We start from the raw sequence: 17,894 nt of genomic DNA, 5'->3' as shown, positions 1-17,894 counted from the left end.
AACTAGGTGAATGAGCTTGTATTCACTCAGAAAAAAAGTGAATAAAAATGGTCTCTTCACCTAGACCCAGTTCAGAGCTCAGTCTTTGAAACTTTTTCATTGATTCTCCATGGAATATCTCCCTATTCTGCTTTTCCCAAGCAATAAATTTTTAGCTGCTTGAAAACAGGGTTTGTGTTGCATTCACTCTGTATTTTTTACATGCAGCACAACTGGAAACTATATTCTTAAAATATATTCTTAAAATATTAAATAAATTAATGGGCTGGGTGTAGTGGCTCACGCCAGTAATCCCAGCACTTTGGGAGGCCGAGTTGGGTGGATCACCTGAGGTCAGGAGTTCGAGACTAGTCTGACCAACATGGTGAAACCCCGTCTCTACTAAATACAAAAAATTAGCCAGGCATTGTGGTGGGCACCTATAATCTCAGCTACTTCGGAGGCTGAGGCAGGATAATCTCTAGAAACGAGAAGTCCTCCGCCTCAGTAAGCAGTAAGTTGAGACTGTGCCACTGCACTCCAGCCTGGGCAACAGAGTAAGACTCTGTCTCAAAAACATAAAATAAAATAAAAAGGCCAGGTGCGGGGACTCACACCTGTAATCCCAGCACTTTGGGAGGCCAAGGTGGATGGATCACGAGGTCAAGAGATCAAGACCATCCTGGCTAAAACAGTGAAAACCCGTCTCTACTAAAAGTAAAAAAATCAGCTGGGCATGGTGGCGTGTGCCTGTAGTCCCAGCTACTCAGTAGGCTGAGGCAGAAGAATCGCTTGTACCCGAAAGGTGGAGGTTGCACTGAGACAAGATTGCGCTACTGCACTCCAGCCTGGCAACAGAGCAAGACTCTGCCTCAAAATAATATAAAACAAGACAAAAAAACCAGATAAATAAATAAATGCTACCTTAATTAAGAGGCAGGTCAGGAAGAGAATTTTCAGTGTAAAACAAAGAAATATATTTAACTGAAACTAACAAAAAAATTCTGAATAGAGTTCTGCACATGTATCACAGTATAATAATAAAAAAAAGTAAATGTGGTAAAATGTAAAACAGTTGATGAATCTCCATAAAGAGCACACAGGAGCTCCTTGTACTATTTATTCTTACAATTTTTTCTAAGTTTAAAATTATATCAAAATAAAAATTTTACCAAAAAAAATTCTGAGTAGAGAATAGTTGAAGCAACTTCTAACTTTTATGTTATAGAACAAATGGAAATGATAGAGGCCAGAGGCTTTATCTAAAAAAAAAACACAAAAAAGCGGGGGCGGGGGGGAAGCTTTTGCTAACAAGTAATTTATAAAAATGAGAAAGGTTTTTCTTCTTGCCAACTGGGTCTTAAATAATAAATTCCTACAGTAAGTAAAACAGCCTGTTAATGAAGGCAGCTACTTAGCAATTTTGGTCTCATTTATGATTGAGTAGAACAGTTTGGTAACCTTTTTAAAGTAAACTTGACCTTATGGAACATGGCCACTGTTTTAAATTGAGATATGTTGTCCCAAAAATGCCATTAAGACATTTAAAAATGTCAGTTGTCCCTTACACTGCCTTTCTAGTAACAAAAGGGAAACCTAACGGAGTTTGGGAGAGTGAGGCAGGATACAGCAGATAGTCTGATTTAAAGAAAATAAATCTAGTTTAAAAAAAAAATTAGCCAGGCATGGTAGCTCACACCTATAATTCCAGCCCTTTCAGAGGCCAAGGCAAGAGGATTACTTGAGTACAGGAGCTTGAGACCAGCCTGGGCAACAGAGAGAGACCCCTGTTTCTACAAAAAATAAAAAATTAACCAGGTGTGGTGGCGCATGCTGTGGTCCCAGCTACTCAGAAGGCTGAGATAGGAGGATCACTTGGGTCCAGGAGGTCAAGGCTGCATGATCACCCCACTGCACTCCAGCCTGGACAACAGAGTGAGACTCCATCTCAAAACAAACAACAACAAAAACAAAACAACAACAAAACATATATATGCCTAATTTGATATAGCAATAGAAATATTTTAATTAGGCCAGGCACAGTGACTCATGCCTGTAATCCCAGAACTTTGGGAGGCCAAGGCAGGTGAATCGCTTGAGCCCAGGAGTTTGAGACCAGCCTGAGCAACATGGCAAAACCTTATTTCTACAAAAAAATACAATTAGCTGGTGTATACCTTTTGTTCAGGCTACTCGGGAGGCTGAGGTGGGAGTACTGCTTGAGCGTGGGAGGTGGAGGTTGCAGTGAGCTGAGATTGTGCCACTGCACTGCCACCTGGGTGACAGGGTAAGATCCTGTCTCAAGAAAAAAAAAAAAAAGAAATTTTTTATTTGCTACAAGATAATTTAACAAATGGTAAAACCACATCTTTAATCATTTCTTTTCTTCCCTGAAGTATTTTGGGAATTTTTTCTTCATTTACTTTTCCATTTCTTTTTTTTTATACTACATTGTTGACTTCTAGTATTCCTTTCCAATATTTCTGCTTTTGTTCCTTTTCAGCAGTTTCCATTTATTTCATTTTTCCACTGCCTGTTTCTCATCATTTCACCCTGTTTCTATCAGTTTACTATTTCTGCTGGCAAACAGCAGTCTGGGCAAGAAAGCAAATTAAAAAAACAAAACAAAACAAAACAAAAAAACCCTGACCACTGTTATACACTACGACCAAAGAAAACATTAAGGTGAAAAGTTGAAGTTCATGTACAATCTATCAAATAGATGCAGATTTAAAATTAAGTTTCATGGCACCATAAGAATCTAAAACACAGACATTTCTAGGTTGATAGTTACCTAATGCCATCATCAGTTTTGAAAGTATTATTTTATAAGCCTTGAGGGTAGCCTTCACTGTGCTCACAGTAAGTAATCAAATTTCTAGATATCACACTGTTTATTATCAAAAGAGCTCTGTGAATTCAAGATAAAGAAACATGACCAAGCTTGCTGTTTTCAGAGATACCATACCCAGCGGCTATTCTTTTGTCAGCCTAAGAAACAAAAACAATGCTGATAATTATCTTCTTTCCACTGACAGTAAGCTTTTACCTTGAAGAAGCAATGTTTCTTATAAAGTACTAGTACAACAGAGTAATGACATTAGACACTTTTGAAATAGATTATAAATGACACATTTTAACATACTTATTATTGGTTTCCACTTGGAGACTTCACGTTTAGTACCTCTTCTTAACAGTTCATTACCTCATTAATATGAGTATGGAACGGTAGGGATTAAAACTGCTCCACTAAATTAAATATAAGGATCTCATTTTGTGTTGCTTAGGTGAGCCAAGAGTGACAACAAACCCACAGTAGGCCTGCCTAACTTCAAGGTAGGGTCTCTGTCCTATTAACCATTGCCTCTTAACTCACACAAATGAAAAAAAAGAAAAGCCTTCAAGAAAACCACCAGAATTGACCTGATTTTGTCCCATGGCAAATGTGCTTATGAATGGAGATTGCTTACAGTTGATTTTAATGATTTAAAAGGGTTTATTCAAACCGTGTAGGTGTGTGTGTGTGTTAAGAAGAAACTCTCTTCAAGTGAAATTCTGCATGCTTAACCAGCAAAAAGATACCCTGCCTCTAGTTGGATTTGGTGTGCCAGACTAAGGGGCTCCCCTGTTCATCCCTATCTATTCCTTCAAGACAGCTCCCGAAGTGATTCTACAGAAACCCTACGTCTTTAGAGTGCTGAGTTTGAATGCCAATGTCCTAAATAAATCTTTGGAGGAAAAAATGACCATCATTTCCTAAAGAAAGAAGTCACTTGACTCCTGCAGTAGCCAGACTAAAAAAGAAATAAAAGCCTACAAAGTTTACTAAAGGCATTTTAGTGACTCCATTTAGGTTAATGGCATGGTAAGTTCAAATTCCTGTAGTGAGTGGCAGAATGAGGCCAAATGCCAGGAAAACCTTGCTGATAGAAGAAGAAAGAGTCACAGGGACTCTTAATGGATAGGCTGGATCGTGGTTTTTCAGCCCAAGGTCCAATCCTTTGGATCATAAAAGTCGTTGTTCCCACAGAAAGAAGATTCGGGGGAGGCAAAAAGAACACAGAGCAGCAAGAGATAAGTAAGAATGCTCAAGCAACAAAACAGCCTTTTCCCAAAAGAGCCAGGTCATCCTCTGCTGCACCCAATGGTCACTCTTTAGAAATCTTGAAAAGTCAGTTCAAATTTTTTAAACTAGAAGAATTTATGTGCTCCCATGTTTCAAATACTTTAATATACTTATTATACTTATTTGCTCAGTTTTGTTTTGTTAAATACCCATTAAAAGTTTTTCAAATTATTAAGAAAAAAGACGTGAAACTCTTAACATCAGTCATATTTTACAAATTGAATAAACTATGGTGAGTTAATGAAATGTTTAAAGTATCATCTTATTTTGAAGACTGCTTTCTTCTAACATTAATCCACTGATAATCAGTGCTCACCTGAAAAAATTCCATAACTTCCCAATTATTTATTCCCAATAGCTTTCTTCTCTCTCTGTTTGCTCTCTTGTGTCTACCCTCTATGTGTAATAATCTTTCTAAAATAAATGTAATTATGTAATTTCATTATTAGAAATACTTCAGTAGCTCTCCACTGTATATATAACAGTTGTGGTAAATTATGGAATAAGTTATCCCTTCATCCTCTTAATCATGTTTCCATGCCAAGCATGTAAGGGGCAAGGCTCTTACTTTTTGTCTAATAGCTGCTGGGAAGAGTTGATTGAGTCCCCAGATTTAGATGTGGGACTGGACTAAAAAGCTTGCAACTGGGACTCAGGTCCAAATCATGCCCCTCAATTCAGCTTCATCACAGAGGCCTGGTTGGGGTTCAGGAGTGAGCTAACATAAAAGATCAAATTGTCAAATCTGATTCACACAGACCAGAGACCTTACCCACTATCAAGCTTTACTATTTAATAATAATTTTAAGTATACAGGCTATCAAGTGGCACAAGAGAAGCAGAGAAAGGTCTGGGACAGCTGATATAGCTCCCCAGGTCTTGCTTTCAGTATTGGGTATGGGCTTTTTAATTCAGAATAGATGAATTCTCTAAATCATGTTCACAGATCGCTTCACACAATGGGGAGCATTTAGGTTATGTCACAAAATACCTTATGCAGTTGATACATGGTATCTCCAGGAAGGAAGCCATGCCTCATAAATCTATATAGATGCTAGTTTGTGTTTACCATAGGCAATCCTAACCAGAAACATGCTGCTCAAAGCATGCCATAAATAAGAACTATCCTCTTAGCAAAACTCATTAGTCTGTTTACCAAGGAAGCCAATTATCTACATGTTTATGAGAAGATTTAACTGAGTCACCTGCCTTCTTTCTTTCCTTAGGAGTGTCCCCCTGGAAATCAAAACAGAAATGGATCACAGGCCAGCTGCTATAACTCCTTCCCAAAGAGTTATCAAGCTCTTGCCTGGAACTTTAAAAAGTTGATCTTTTAATCTCCATTAGGATACAGTTTTGTACTATTTCTTTCATTAATCAGATTGTGTAAGGAAAGAAGAGTTTTAGGTATTCCTAACTACCTGAATAAATGAATACATAAATGAAGGAATGGCATGTTTTCAAAGACTATTGAATAACTGAAATGTTCACGATAAATTAAGCGGAAAAAGATATCAACTGTATATCACTATGATTCCTATTACTCTACATACTATATGCAGCCAAAGGTAACAAATAAATCAATAAATATATATATATATATATCTTAGCTCCAGTATATTATACTCTATTGTATATTATTATACTATAGTATAATAATATTGTATATTAGACAAATCTCTTTAAATATTTACCTGCTGCTTATTTTGTACTCCATCCTTAACAAGAACAAAGTTAGGCATCCTTCTCTCTATTTCCTTAGCACCCTAACTGTTCTATTATTATAGGTCTTAACCACATTTTCTGATAATTGGCCTGAGGACCTTGAGAACAAGAATCATTTCCATATTCTAAAATCTGCAATGCTTAGCTAAGTTCTCAGTATAAAGTAGATAATGTTAGGCTGGGCATGGTGGGTCATGCCTGTAATCCCAGCACTTTGGGAGGCTGAGACAGGTGGATGGGAGTTTGAGACCAGCCAGGCCAATATGGTGAAACCCCGTCTCTGCTAAAAATACAAAAAGTAGCCAGGTATGGTATCACATGCCTGTAATCTCAGCTACTCAAGAGGCTGAGGCATAAGAATTGCCTGAACCCAGGAGGCGGAGGTTGCAGTGAGCTGAGATCAATGCACTGCACTCCAGCCTGGGTAACAGAATGAGACTCTCTCTCAAAAATAAATAAATACATAAATATTAAAAAGTAGATAATGTTAAATAAATTAATAAATGCTGATAACATCTTATTTTCAAGGTTGTATTCATATTGTCAATATATATTTGACACATATTTTTTATGAAAGAAAATATAGTAGTTACAAATTATAGCTTTGGATGGCTCCTCAGGCTTTTACCATTTCGTTGAATGTGTAATATTTTGATCAGTAAACTCTTGTTAAAAAGAAGTATGTTCTTTCCCCAAACAAACTGCGCATTTTAAATTTCATAACCTCTGACTACTGCCACCTAAACTTAAAGAAAAAAGAAATAAGATGAAGAATACAGAGGAGGTAGAACAGAAAGAGGAAGAGAATAATTATTAGTAGTAGTTGTAGTAGTTGTTAATAGTAGTTTGCTTTTGTTTTCTGGATTCCAAACATATGACTAAGCATATGATGATAGTATGCAACATGAACTGAATTATTCAAACTTTAAAAAGGAAACATATACATAGCTGAAGCAGTGGTGGGAATTTTCCATTCTGATAGCCCCATATATTCAAATACTATTTTTGCAATATAAACATATGAATTTTTTGGCCACTGTGCTGATGAATGATGAAGGCCATGCTGCACAGTCACTAGATATTCTTTATCTTAGCTGCAGTGCATCAGAGAAGAGATGTTAGTGTTTCTGTTTTCTGTTTTTCTTAAAATGTTTCTTTCAAAACACAATTCTTGCTGTCAGAGTACCACTTTTTAAGGATTGTTATCTGGATGATTTATACAAATTTTCAAAATGTGACCGAATAATCTAAGCTTCCTTTTTCAATGAGCTCACAAATTGGATTTTACTTGTCAAGTAGTGAGAAAAGAAAACCAGAAGGGGTCAGTATTTTAAATGTGATTGATTTTCTCCTAGGAAACAACTGACATGATACATTACTGCAATAAGTTACCTACATCTTTGTTATAAATCATATTCTTCAGTCAGTGCTTTCTCACCCAAAAATCATGTAAACTTCTCTTATACAAATATCATAGTCACTTTTTAAAAAGACTACATATATTTCATTTTCAGTATATTTTCCCACTTTATTTTTCTTGATATAAAGAATTTGATTAAAGAGTATGAACATACATAGCATGTAACAGGAATAAGCGGCTCAAAAATTATTTTGAGAAATGATAATAAAGGTATACTTTTAAGTGGCATTCCATTAACAGAACTGGCTTATGTTTAATTATTCCTTGTATCCTTGCCCCTCATTCTCATCTCCTGAAAATAGCTTTGGGACAGATGTGTGAGGAAATCTGATACAACTTTTATCTTTATGTTCTGTAAATTCAATAGAAAATTCTAATTTTTCTACCTCTATATGGATAAATCAAAGAGTCTTTAAGTACACAAAGAACTCATATTGTTTTGAGATCTTTCTCCTGTCATCACTGTGCCTTCCAATACGTTTTTCATGTTAAAAAACAAAAAACAAGTTAGATTACTATTTTTATCATTATACGTACTTCTATATGTATATTAATTAAAAAAAATTTAAGGAGCATTACATATCTACTAACAGTTTTTTTTTAAACAATTAACATCAGTGCTGGGCACAGTGGCTCGTGCTTATGGCCTCAGCACTTGGGAGGCCAAAGAGTCAGGATCACTTGGGGTCAGGAGCTTGAGACCAGCCTGGGGAATATAGTGAGACCCTATCTCTAGAAAAAAATTTAAAAATTAGCCAAGTGTGGTAGCATGCCTCTGCAGTATCAGCTATTCAGGAGGCTTAGGTGGGAGGATCACTTGAGCCCAGGAGATTGAGGCTGCAGTGAGTTATGATCGTACCACTGCTGCACTTTAGTCTGGGAGACAGAGCAAGATCCTCTCTCTAAAATATTTTTTTAAATAAAAATAAAAAATAAAGAAATTAACATTAAAAAACTTCTATCAAATAAGACATTAATTTTCATTTATTTTTCATAAAAATGTACCAAATGTACCAGATTAATATCGAGTTGTAGAGTATATGATTATAGGACACTGTCTTTCTAAAAGCTGAAATTCTGAACATTGTGCAGACTGCTTATGTAAGAGAAATATAAATAATTTCTGGTAAAGTGACAGCATGCCTTCACACAGTCGTAAAGGGCATAAATACCTTTTATAAAATTGAAAAATAGTAATTGTGAATATTTATGGGGTATAATGTGATATCTTGGTCTATGTACACATTGTAGAAAGATTCAATCTAGTTAATTAGCATATCTATCACCTCACCAACTTATCATTCTTTTGTGATAAAAACATTATAGATCTATTCTTTTAGCTATTTTGAAATATACATCATTAACTGTGGTCACCACGCAGCATGATAGATCATTATAACTTATTCCTTCTAACTCTCAGACTTTGATCAACGTCTTACCTTTCCCCATCCTTCTCACCCTCAGCCTCCAGTAACCACCTTTATATGCTATTTCTGTGAGATCAACTCTTAAGATTCCACATGGAAGTGAGATCATATGGTATCTATCTTTCTGTTCCTGGTTTACTTCACTTAGCATAATGTCCTACTGTCCCACTATGTTGTAGTAAACGACCGAATGTCCTTGTTTTTAAAGGCTGTATAAGTTCTCATGTGTATAAAGTACCTTTGAGCACCGTATCTGTCAACAGGCAATGTACATACAAGTCTAGCCTTTGGCAAAACAATACAATCAGAAAGTCTCCCTTATTTACCTCTTGCCTATCTTTTCCACTCCTTTTCTCACTTCTGAGTGCCATCTTCTGTCCACAGTATGAGGCCAGACAATATTTGTTTACCTGCATTCCAATTGCTCTTTGCAAATGAAAATAAGGATCTGTAATCAATCCTTCATATGAATGAAACTTATACACATCAATGTATTTACTCTCTTGCATGCATGCATTTTAAAACCTTTTATCTCATACTGTGGAATAAAAGGGTTGCCTTTTGTTAACAAAAGGTAATGCAATAACTAGCTGAGGAAAGATTGGAAGACAGGCAGGAGGAAATTCTAGGTAAGTGATATAGTGATAAAACAGAGCTATTCCTGATGATAAAATTGCTATCATCTTTTTTTTTTTTTTTCATTTTTTGAAGTCAAGGGCAGGAGATAAAAGAGAGATTACGTCTGGTATTATCATTTTTTTTTTTCTTTATCTTTTTAACCCCAAGACTTGTAGATGTCAGGAATCCGATCATTTTCTCTGCATATAGCTTGGATATCTTGCTCTCTCCCCTTTGTTATCATAATCACACAGCCAAGGGACTCAGAATTCTGGCTGCTTCAAGTTATTGCAAAACCTCTCAGGCAGACCAGGAAGCAGAGGCAGGGAATGTAGAGCAGCTGCTGAAGGAAAAGAATGGGCGATGGCTGGTGCGGTAGCCTTTCTCAGTCTCATATGATTACATGAAAACCTACATTGAATGGGATCTCAGTTTTGTGCCCTGCCAATTTGCTACTAAAGTGATGTGCTACTAAAATCATTCCTTTAGGGAAGTAAGATGATGGAAGAGAGGAGTGGCCACTACAGAAGAGCCTTCGTTGCTGGGACATAAGAAGGTGCCCATCTGGGGTTTATGCATGTGAATGATTTTTTGCAATGATGATTGAAATGCTAAATGATATTAAGAAAAACTTATTAAACGATAAAAAAATTAAATTACATCTGTAGCCATGTTTTGGCTATGTAAAAGCAATACTAATCAAAATAAATTATGGGAATTGCTTTACATTTACGCCTAATCACCATGCAGCACAATAATGATTACATCATTATTTTTGTCAGATTAACTGTGCTATCAATTTAATTACACCTATAAACTCTAAATACTCAACCCATGTAATATACTGTTTTTAAACAATTACTTAGTCTCTTCTACATGCCAGGCACCAAATTATATGGTAGGAATAAAAATAATAAAACAATCCCTGCTTCCATGGGGCTTACAGTCTTGTCAAAAAGAGACGCACATACTAGATAATTGTGTAGCAGAGGAACTGACAATAAATCTTTCTTTAAGTGAAGGTAAGGACATGAGGACAACATCCACACCACTCCCTGGAAGTCAGGCAAGGCGTCAGTAAGGAGACATCAGAGCTGATTCCTGAAGAATCAGTAGAGTTTGCCAGGAGAAAGGGGAGCATAAATTAGAAGAACTCTCAACGAAAAGGAACAGGAAATGCACTGGCCTTGGAAATGAGACACTGTGTGGACTTTTTAGAAACTGCATGGTTGTAACAAAATGAGTAAGAGTTCTGAAACAATGAGGTTGCTGAAGTAAGAAGGGCCAGGTCAAAAGAGGACTTGAGTAGTATATTAACAGTATGAAGTATTGCAGCTCTTTTAGAATTTGTCTAGCAAATTCTGGTTTTCACTGGAAAATCCCCCAATTAAAAATAAAAGAGGGTGAAATGTTGCTGGTAATGGGGAACCACTGTAGGATTTCCAGAAGGATAATTGACACGAGATTTTCATTTCGGATGTGTCACTCTGGCTTCACTGTGGAGAATCAAGCAGTACGGCTCACAACTGGAGACATGTAGGACAGTTAGGGGCCAGTTAAAATCATTTAGGTGACAATACTGGTGGCTTAGGTTAGGCTATTTAGGATGGAGAGAATTGGGTAAACTTGAGACACATGTAATAAGTACATGTAATAGGTAATAGGTACATGTGTCTCAGTGATTGAGACATCTTAGTGATTGATTCAATAAACGAGAAAGAGGGAAGTTGGAGATCGATGTCTGACTTAGGCAAATATATGGTGGTGTGGCATTTACTAAAATCGAGAAGAGGGGGAAGAGGCAGGTTGGTGGAATTTCTATTCTGATTTTTTATTTTGTTGATTTGGTGGAGATTCTCTCTCCTAAGATAATTAGAAATTATGATTTTTATCTTAATTATTTGAGCTTTTAGTTTCTGGAGATCTCGGATAGGTAACTGAATATATAGGTCTGAGGCTAAGGAGAAAGATCTGAGCTTAGACTCGTATTTGGGAGATAGTTTAAGCTCATGTATTGGGAGATATCAGTTGAAGCCATCAGATAGAGAAAAGGATTAACATCAGTAGGCTAAAGAAACACAAAATTTGTGGGATAAGCTGATAAGCAGCAAGTTGAATAATATACAAAGAAGGCATAACTGAGAAGTAGGGAGAACCAGGAAAGCCTATGATCACAAATGTCAAGGGAAGAGAATATATTAAGAGGGAGCAAGCAGTAAACAAAGTCCAGTGCAGCAAGGAGTATAAACTGGTATAGCCTTTTTGGAGAACAATTCAACACAGCTATTAAAATATTTCATCCTCAATTCTACTTCTCAATATTTATTTAATCTAGAAAAATGCTAGTAGACCTGTCTGATGAGACAAATTAAAGAAAGGTTTATAAAAGTAAACAAACAAACAAACACAAGAAACAATGTAAATATCCAGAAACAGAGGATTAAAGGATTAAAAAGGAATACAATAGATCCTCTTGAATATTTCACATAAGTTAAAGAGAACAAAGTAGACTTACATGGAAAAGACTAAGAAATATTTGGTGAAAAAAAAAAAGACCATGTAACAGAAGAATATGCATATCATGATAAATATGATATGCATGATAATGTATGCATATCATACATTTTGAAATGTATTTCACTACATACAGCTACTAATCCAACAGTTAACTCTAAGAAGAAAGCTGATATTTGGTTGGGCATGTGGCCAACAGGGCCTTTTGCTTCATTTGTATTATTTTTTTACAATGAAAATGGTTTCATGTATTACCTGTATAATTAGAAATATATTTTAAAAATTCTAAAAATTTTAAAAGTTAATAGTTCCTTAATAAGAATAGGTTTGGAAGAGTAAAGGAAACAGAAGATAAAATATAATTAATTGAGACAAAATGGGAGGAAAAACAGTAGACAGAATATATCACAGAAAACCTGGTAATAAACAGAAAGAAAAGGAAGTCAGGGGCAGATTTGTCAGGAGACAGAGAAGAAAAATAATATTCTCAGGAAGCCCATTTGTTTGCTTACTGCTTAAAAAAAATGTAGATCACAATGCTAATAAGCCATCACAAGATTTAGCATCTGTTGCAGGTGTAAGGAATAACAATGGCAAGGCTGATGTAGCAGGAACAATTAAGAAACTGAGGCTGGGGGATGCTGCCTCATGCCTGTAATACCAGCACTTTGGGAGGCCAAAGCAGGCAGATCACTTGAAGTCAGGAGTTCGACACCAGTCTGGTCAACATGGTGAAACCCCCGTCTCTACTAAAAATACACAAATTAGCCAGGCATGGTTGCGGGCACCTATAATCCCAGCCACTTGGGAGGCTGAGGCATGAGAATCGCTGGAACCCAGGAGGCAGATGTTGGAGTCAGCCAGGATCACACCACTGCACTACAGTATGGGTGACAGAGCAAGACTCTACCTCAAAAAACAAACAAACAAACAAACAAAAAATGAAGAAGTCAAATCAATAAAGCTTAGGTGAGAAAAGATTTACAGAAGGATCTAGGTCATCTCAAAGCTAATAACCCAAAGGGTAAAAGGGTAAGGTGGTATAAAGTTTTCAAAATATCTTAGTGTTACATGAAAGGTGGACATCAGAAGTATACAAACAAATGGTCTAACTGCTGGATGAGAAATGTTCAGAAAAGCCTTCTGATAAATACTACCAAGAATCATCATAATGAACTGAGACGTAATCTGATACAAGGCTATGTATTAGTATTGGTTATAATATTTAGGAAATGGTATATGTTCATTGCTGTGTATCGGTCAGAAGTTGGAAATGTATACTGTCACTCACTGTCTTTCTATGTGCAAGAGGTAATGAATGATTAAGGCACCATTTAATTGTATTTTACATATTATAGATAATTTTGGTTTAGCGGCTGGGTGTGGTGGCTCACACCTGTAAACCCAGCACTTTGTGAGGCCGAGGCGGGCAGATTATGAGGTCAGGAGTTCAAGACCAGCCTGACCAACACAGTGAAATCCTATCTCTACTAAAAATACAAAAAAAAAAAAAAAAAAAAAAAAAAAACTGGGCTTGGTGGCTCACACCTGTAATCCTAACTACTCAGGAGGCTGAGGCAGGAGAATAGCTTGAACCTGGGAGGTAGAGGTTGCAGTGAGCCGAGACTGCACCACTGCACTCCAGCCTGGGCGACAGAGTGAGACTGTCTCAAAAACAGACAAACAAAAATATTTGATTTAGCATTAAACAAGAAGAATTACATGGGAGTAGGGCATACGTCAAAATCGCTGTTGGAACCCGGACAATGTTTCAAAATGGCTCTGTTCTTAATGAAACCAAATGTTCAGTGGCCAGGTCCTTCTGGAAAATTCTCAGAGGGGAGACAAGCACTAACAACGAGCTACAACTTGCTAGGGGCTGATTCATCCAGAACATTAACAAAACATGCATCCTGATTCAAAGCTATTCTTAAGGAGCTGCTCAGATTCTGGTAAAAGACACAGGGCTATGAACCCCCGGGCTTGGGTCCCAGTGAGCAAACAACTTTGAACTACAGTAAAATTGTCTATGCCCTTTAAGAGACAATGCACAGCAAGACTACACATCACTGGGGGTGGGGGGAGGGGCGGTGAGCATTATAGCATGAGCGATAAAGAGGAAGAAGTTGGGAATTTTTTGAGTGCAGCCTTTGGAGGAATAATCACTGACACCTACACAGCAAGCCCTCCACTGGGGGCCTGACATGTTCTATCACACCTGTTTAAATTACATCAGACACCAAAATACACTTTTGTATTAACAGTCCCTACCTTAAGAGCTCTATCTGTAGAAGAGGCAAATTCCTCCTTTGACTTATCCTACAGGATGCCTTCTGAGAGTCAGAAGAAAACAACCAGCTTCGATCATTTGAACACGGAGCATCCACTAACACCTAGAGAAAAAAAGGACAAGTGATGCAAATATGCACTGACAATCTATTCTCAGGCACGAAATAGAGAAATTCTCTAGAACATGGTAAACAAATAGCAAATAAATAAAAACATTTCTTTTTTAACTGAAAATACACCACAGGAAGTTTTTCCTTATGGCATTTCCTCACTAACACTTTTCAGAAAAGCTTACCATGTACTTTCAGTGTTTGTTTTTGGGGGCTTAGGATGGGAGAAATAAAGTTTACTCTGTCTACTAATGCTATTTGATATATTTGACAACCACAGCAAAAACTTTTATGAAAGTTACGCATTGTAATTAGACATTAATATATTTCTGAATTTTCAGCACTTATTTCTAAGAATGAATATTTCAATTTCAGCTCACTGAAATGACCTCTTTTTCTTCAACTGTCATACTCTGATATGAAATGTTACTGAATTAAAGCAATACAGTACTGACCCAAATAATATCCGATCTTTTCCTGAGTATCTTTGAGTTACCTGCCAATATAAAACATTCTATAATCCCCAATCCCAATGTTACTGCTTCCTTTGAACCATGCTGACCATCAAATGAAAACTGCTTCCACATTCACTTTATCAAAATTTCCCAGGGTATTGAGAAACTGTATCAGGCTATGTCTGAGAACAGATGGAAAATAACAACCACAAAGCAACATAATAGTGGTATCACTGGGCATCCATCAGTTTTTCACAATGTAATAAAAGTACCTTGTCAAACATTTCAGGCTGGGCGTCTCCCATTTTTCTGCCATCCAATTCAGACACTTTAATTACATTTATCAAAGGCTGTGGGATGAAAGATTCTAACGTCTGCCTCAGCCACTTCAATCTCAGACTATCATATTCATTACAATGAAGATAACCTAAATAAAAAAGATTAAAAAGTTTCAAATGAAGGCAATGGAACTGTTAAATTTCTACTTTTCAGCAAATAAATTTCAGGAAGAAGTTAACTCATCAAAATTATGCAGAAATACGGCTCAGAGGTAAACATTATAATTTTCTTATGCTTTAAAAACAGAAATAAGGTGTACGTGTATGTATATATGGATACACATACCTACTACATAAAACATTTACAATAGTCACGCCTACACAGTCTCTCAGAAGCTCTCAGCATTTGCTCCACCAAGTTTAATTTTATTAGAGGTAAAACCTATAAAAAATTATAGATTCCTAAAGATATGTTATACAACCAATACCTCAGACACGGTTCTCGCTCTAAAGAACTAACGCTTAAGAGTAAACACAGGTGGTAATTCAGGTGCAAGAAGATGAGACTCACATTGGGGCAGATGCAGGAACTGTCCTGGCTTAAAAGTCTCCTGTCCCACAGGAACCATCTTTTCTTTTAACAACTCCACAGGCTTTCAGTGTCTCCACAGGGACATGCCCAGTTATAAGAATCACTGTACTCAGAAGACCCAAAGCATGGCATCTCTACCAGGTCTTTAGGGGTTATTTATTCTTTCTCCCAGCCCACATGCAGTTCACCAATCAGGCTGATTTTTATCATAAGCAATCTCGCCTAGAAACATAGTGACAATCTCTGTCAGGTTACCAAGGAAACAATACTAGAGAACTAACTGAACATTAAATTTTAACATAGAAGGGAAAAAAAAATTGTAAAGCCTTTGCTCAAATACATATTTACATATATATATATTTACACACACATATATATATGTTAGGTTTTTTTTTTCTGATTGTCATTCCACTGTTAAAAAGTAAAAAAGAAAAAAAAATTAATGACTTCTCATCATCCACTGAATAAAGTTCAAATGCAGAGTCCTTAAATCAAGGTCCATAATAGCCAGATCTCAGGACAATCTTTCCATTTTAATCTCCCACTATTTCCCCAGTATACCCTGTGCTCTACCAAACTTGATGGACTATTCCAATTCCCAAACATACTCTGTACTGCTCTTATTTATCTCATATGAGAGGTGTTTCTGTGTATGGCTTACCGTCTCTACCACCAGGGTTCCATATATTTTTTTTTTTTTTGAGATGCAGTCTCGCTCTGTTGCCCAGGCTGAAGTTCAGTGGCATGATCTCGGCTCACTGCAACCTCCGACTCTCAGGTTTAAGCGATTCTCCTGCCTCAGCCTCCCAAGTAGCTGGGATTACAGGTGCACATCACCATGTCTGGTTAATTTTTGTATTTTTAGTAGAGATGGGGTTTTGCCATGTCGGTCAGGCTGGTCTGGAACTCCTGACCTCAGGTGACCTACCCGCCTCGGCCTCCCAAAGTGCTGGGATTATAGGCGTGAGCCACTGTGCCCAGCCCAGGGCTTCATATTTCTATGTTTCTATAGGGAAGGAGCCCAGGAGGTGGCATCAATTTTGTTGAGAAGAAGAGTAGAAAATCATCTTAAAGCACATCTGTACAGCTAGTTCTCATTTTTGTTTTGGGTATCTTTTGGAGGACTTGCTAATGGAACTTAAATAGGTGTCTAAGAGCCCTTGTCTTAGCTGAAATCACTAGAAAACAATTTAAGACAGAAGTTCATGGTATGGACAGGTTGCAATTCTAAGGAAGCAAAAGTGAGAGAAAAAAGGAAGTAAATCACGGAAGGAGCAGGATAGATACAGGAGGATTTGAAATCAAGCTGTCTACAGCTTTGGTCAGTCTCTCAGGGCAACTCTACAGTTCGAAATTACAGAGGCTTGTTACGAACTGGAGGTTAGTGGAGCAAGGAGGAAGAACAATCTGCTGGCTGCTTTTTGTCTCTTTCTCTCATTGGTTAAAGTCCACACCAAGAGCTGATGACTTCTACCTACTTTGGGGTTGTGTACCTGACCCCTTCAGGCAACTGCTTAAGAAACCAGGCAGTACCCAAGGCCAGGTATTGCAAGCACACAGGTGAGGTGATCTCTGCTTGTCAGCTGGCACTCATCGGGAGGCTCTTCAATCTGTGGCAGCGGTAGCATTAGCAGCAGACAACTGCATGAATGGCATGAGCCTTTGCTAGGGTTTCTCCAGTCTCTGGAAACAATTCAAGTGGCTCCAGCCACGAGGTGAGGGATGGGAGTAAAGATGAAGCCAACTATATCTGTAGTGATGCATAAGCTGGGTCCACAAGATAACCCCCAAAGTCACTCTTGCCATTGTTCACCACTGCCTATCAAATACTAAGGGCCTCAGAGGAAAGAGGTCTTACTCATCTTTCATTCAATTTTCCTCTTTTTCTAGTTTAAATGTTTCATATTCTATTTCAACTTTTTTAGTGGTAACCCAAAAGACCTTTAATATGCACATGTTAAGAAAATTCTAAGCTAAGTCAATTTTCACCAACTTTCCTAAAAGATACAAGAATCTTGTAACACTCTTGCTTTAGATGCTACTGTTATTGTATATCTGGGTTTTCTTTGGACTTACATTTTTTGATCCCACAAAACATTATCATGGTCTTCTATAGCCAAGGATGGTTAGACTTTCCCCACATAATATCCCATCTTTGCTCTTCATTTTTTTCTAACTCCTATCTTCCATCTTGGATGACTTTCATTTTTCCTGAAGCACATCCTTCAGAACTGTTGGTGACAAACTCTTAATCTCTCTCTCTATTTCACTTTTGCTCTTCAGAGCATTATTGACTGGATATATTTCTGGATTGACAGTCATCTTTTACATTCCTTTGAATGCTGGTTTCTCTTATTACTC

At 37.1% G+C, this 17,894-nt stretch overlaps 1 protein-coding gene and 1 non-coding gene across 5 annotated transcripts in view; one reads left to right on the top strand and one right to left on the bottom strand.

Moving 5' to 3' along the window:
* Window positions 1-17,894, bottom strand: part of NSUN3 (NOP2/Sun RNA methyltransferase 3) — a 72,099-nt gene that overhangs the window by 18,870 nt on the left and 35,335 nt on the right. For all 4 annotated transcript variants that reach the window (XM_010357314.2, XM_030939862.1, XM_030939876.1 and 1 more), the window contains 2 exons: window positions 14,936-15,090; window positions 14,081-14,202 (listed from right to left, as the gene is read on the bottom strand). In XM_010357314.2, the coding sequence (XP_010355616.1) occupies window positions 14,081-14,202; window positions 14,936-15,090 (277 nt within the window). The remainder of the gene's footprint in view (window positions 1-14,080; window positions 14,203-14,935; window positions 15,091-17,894) is intronic.
* Window positions 10,620-10,679, top strand: LOC115892147. Its single transcript, XR_004052035.1, has one exon. It is a non-coding gene; the product is annotated as a U7 small nuclear RNA (small nuclear RNA).

Source organism: Rhinopithecus roxellana, chromosome 1 (genome assembly GCF_007565055.1).
Source record: "Rhinopithecus roxellana isolate Shanxi Qingling chromosome 1, ASM756505v1, whole genome shotgun sequence".
NCBI lineage: Eukaryota > Metazoa > Chordata > Mammalia > Primates > Cercopithecidae > Rhinopithecus > Rhinopithecus roxellana.
Note: the sequence above shows the minus strand (reverse complement) of the source record. Positions and strands in the feature narration are given on the sequence as shown.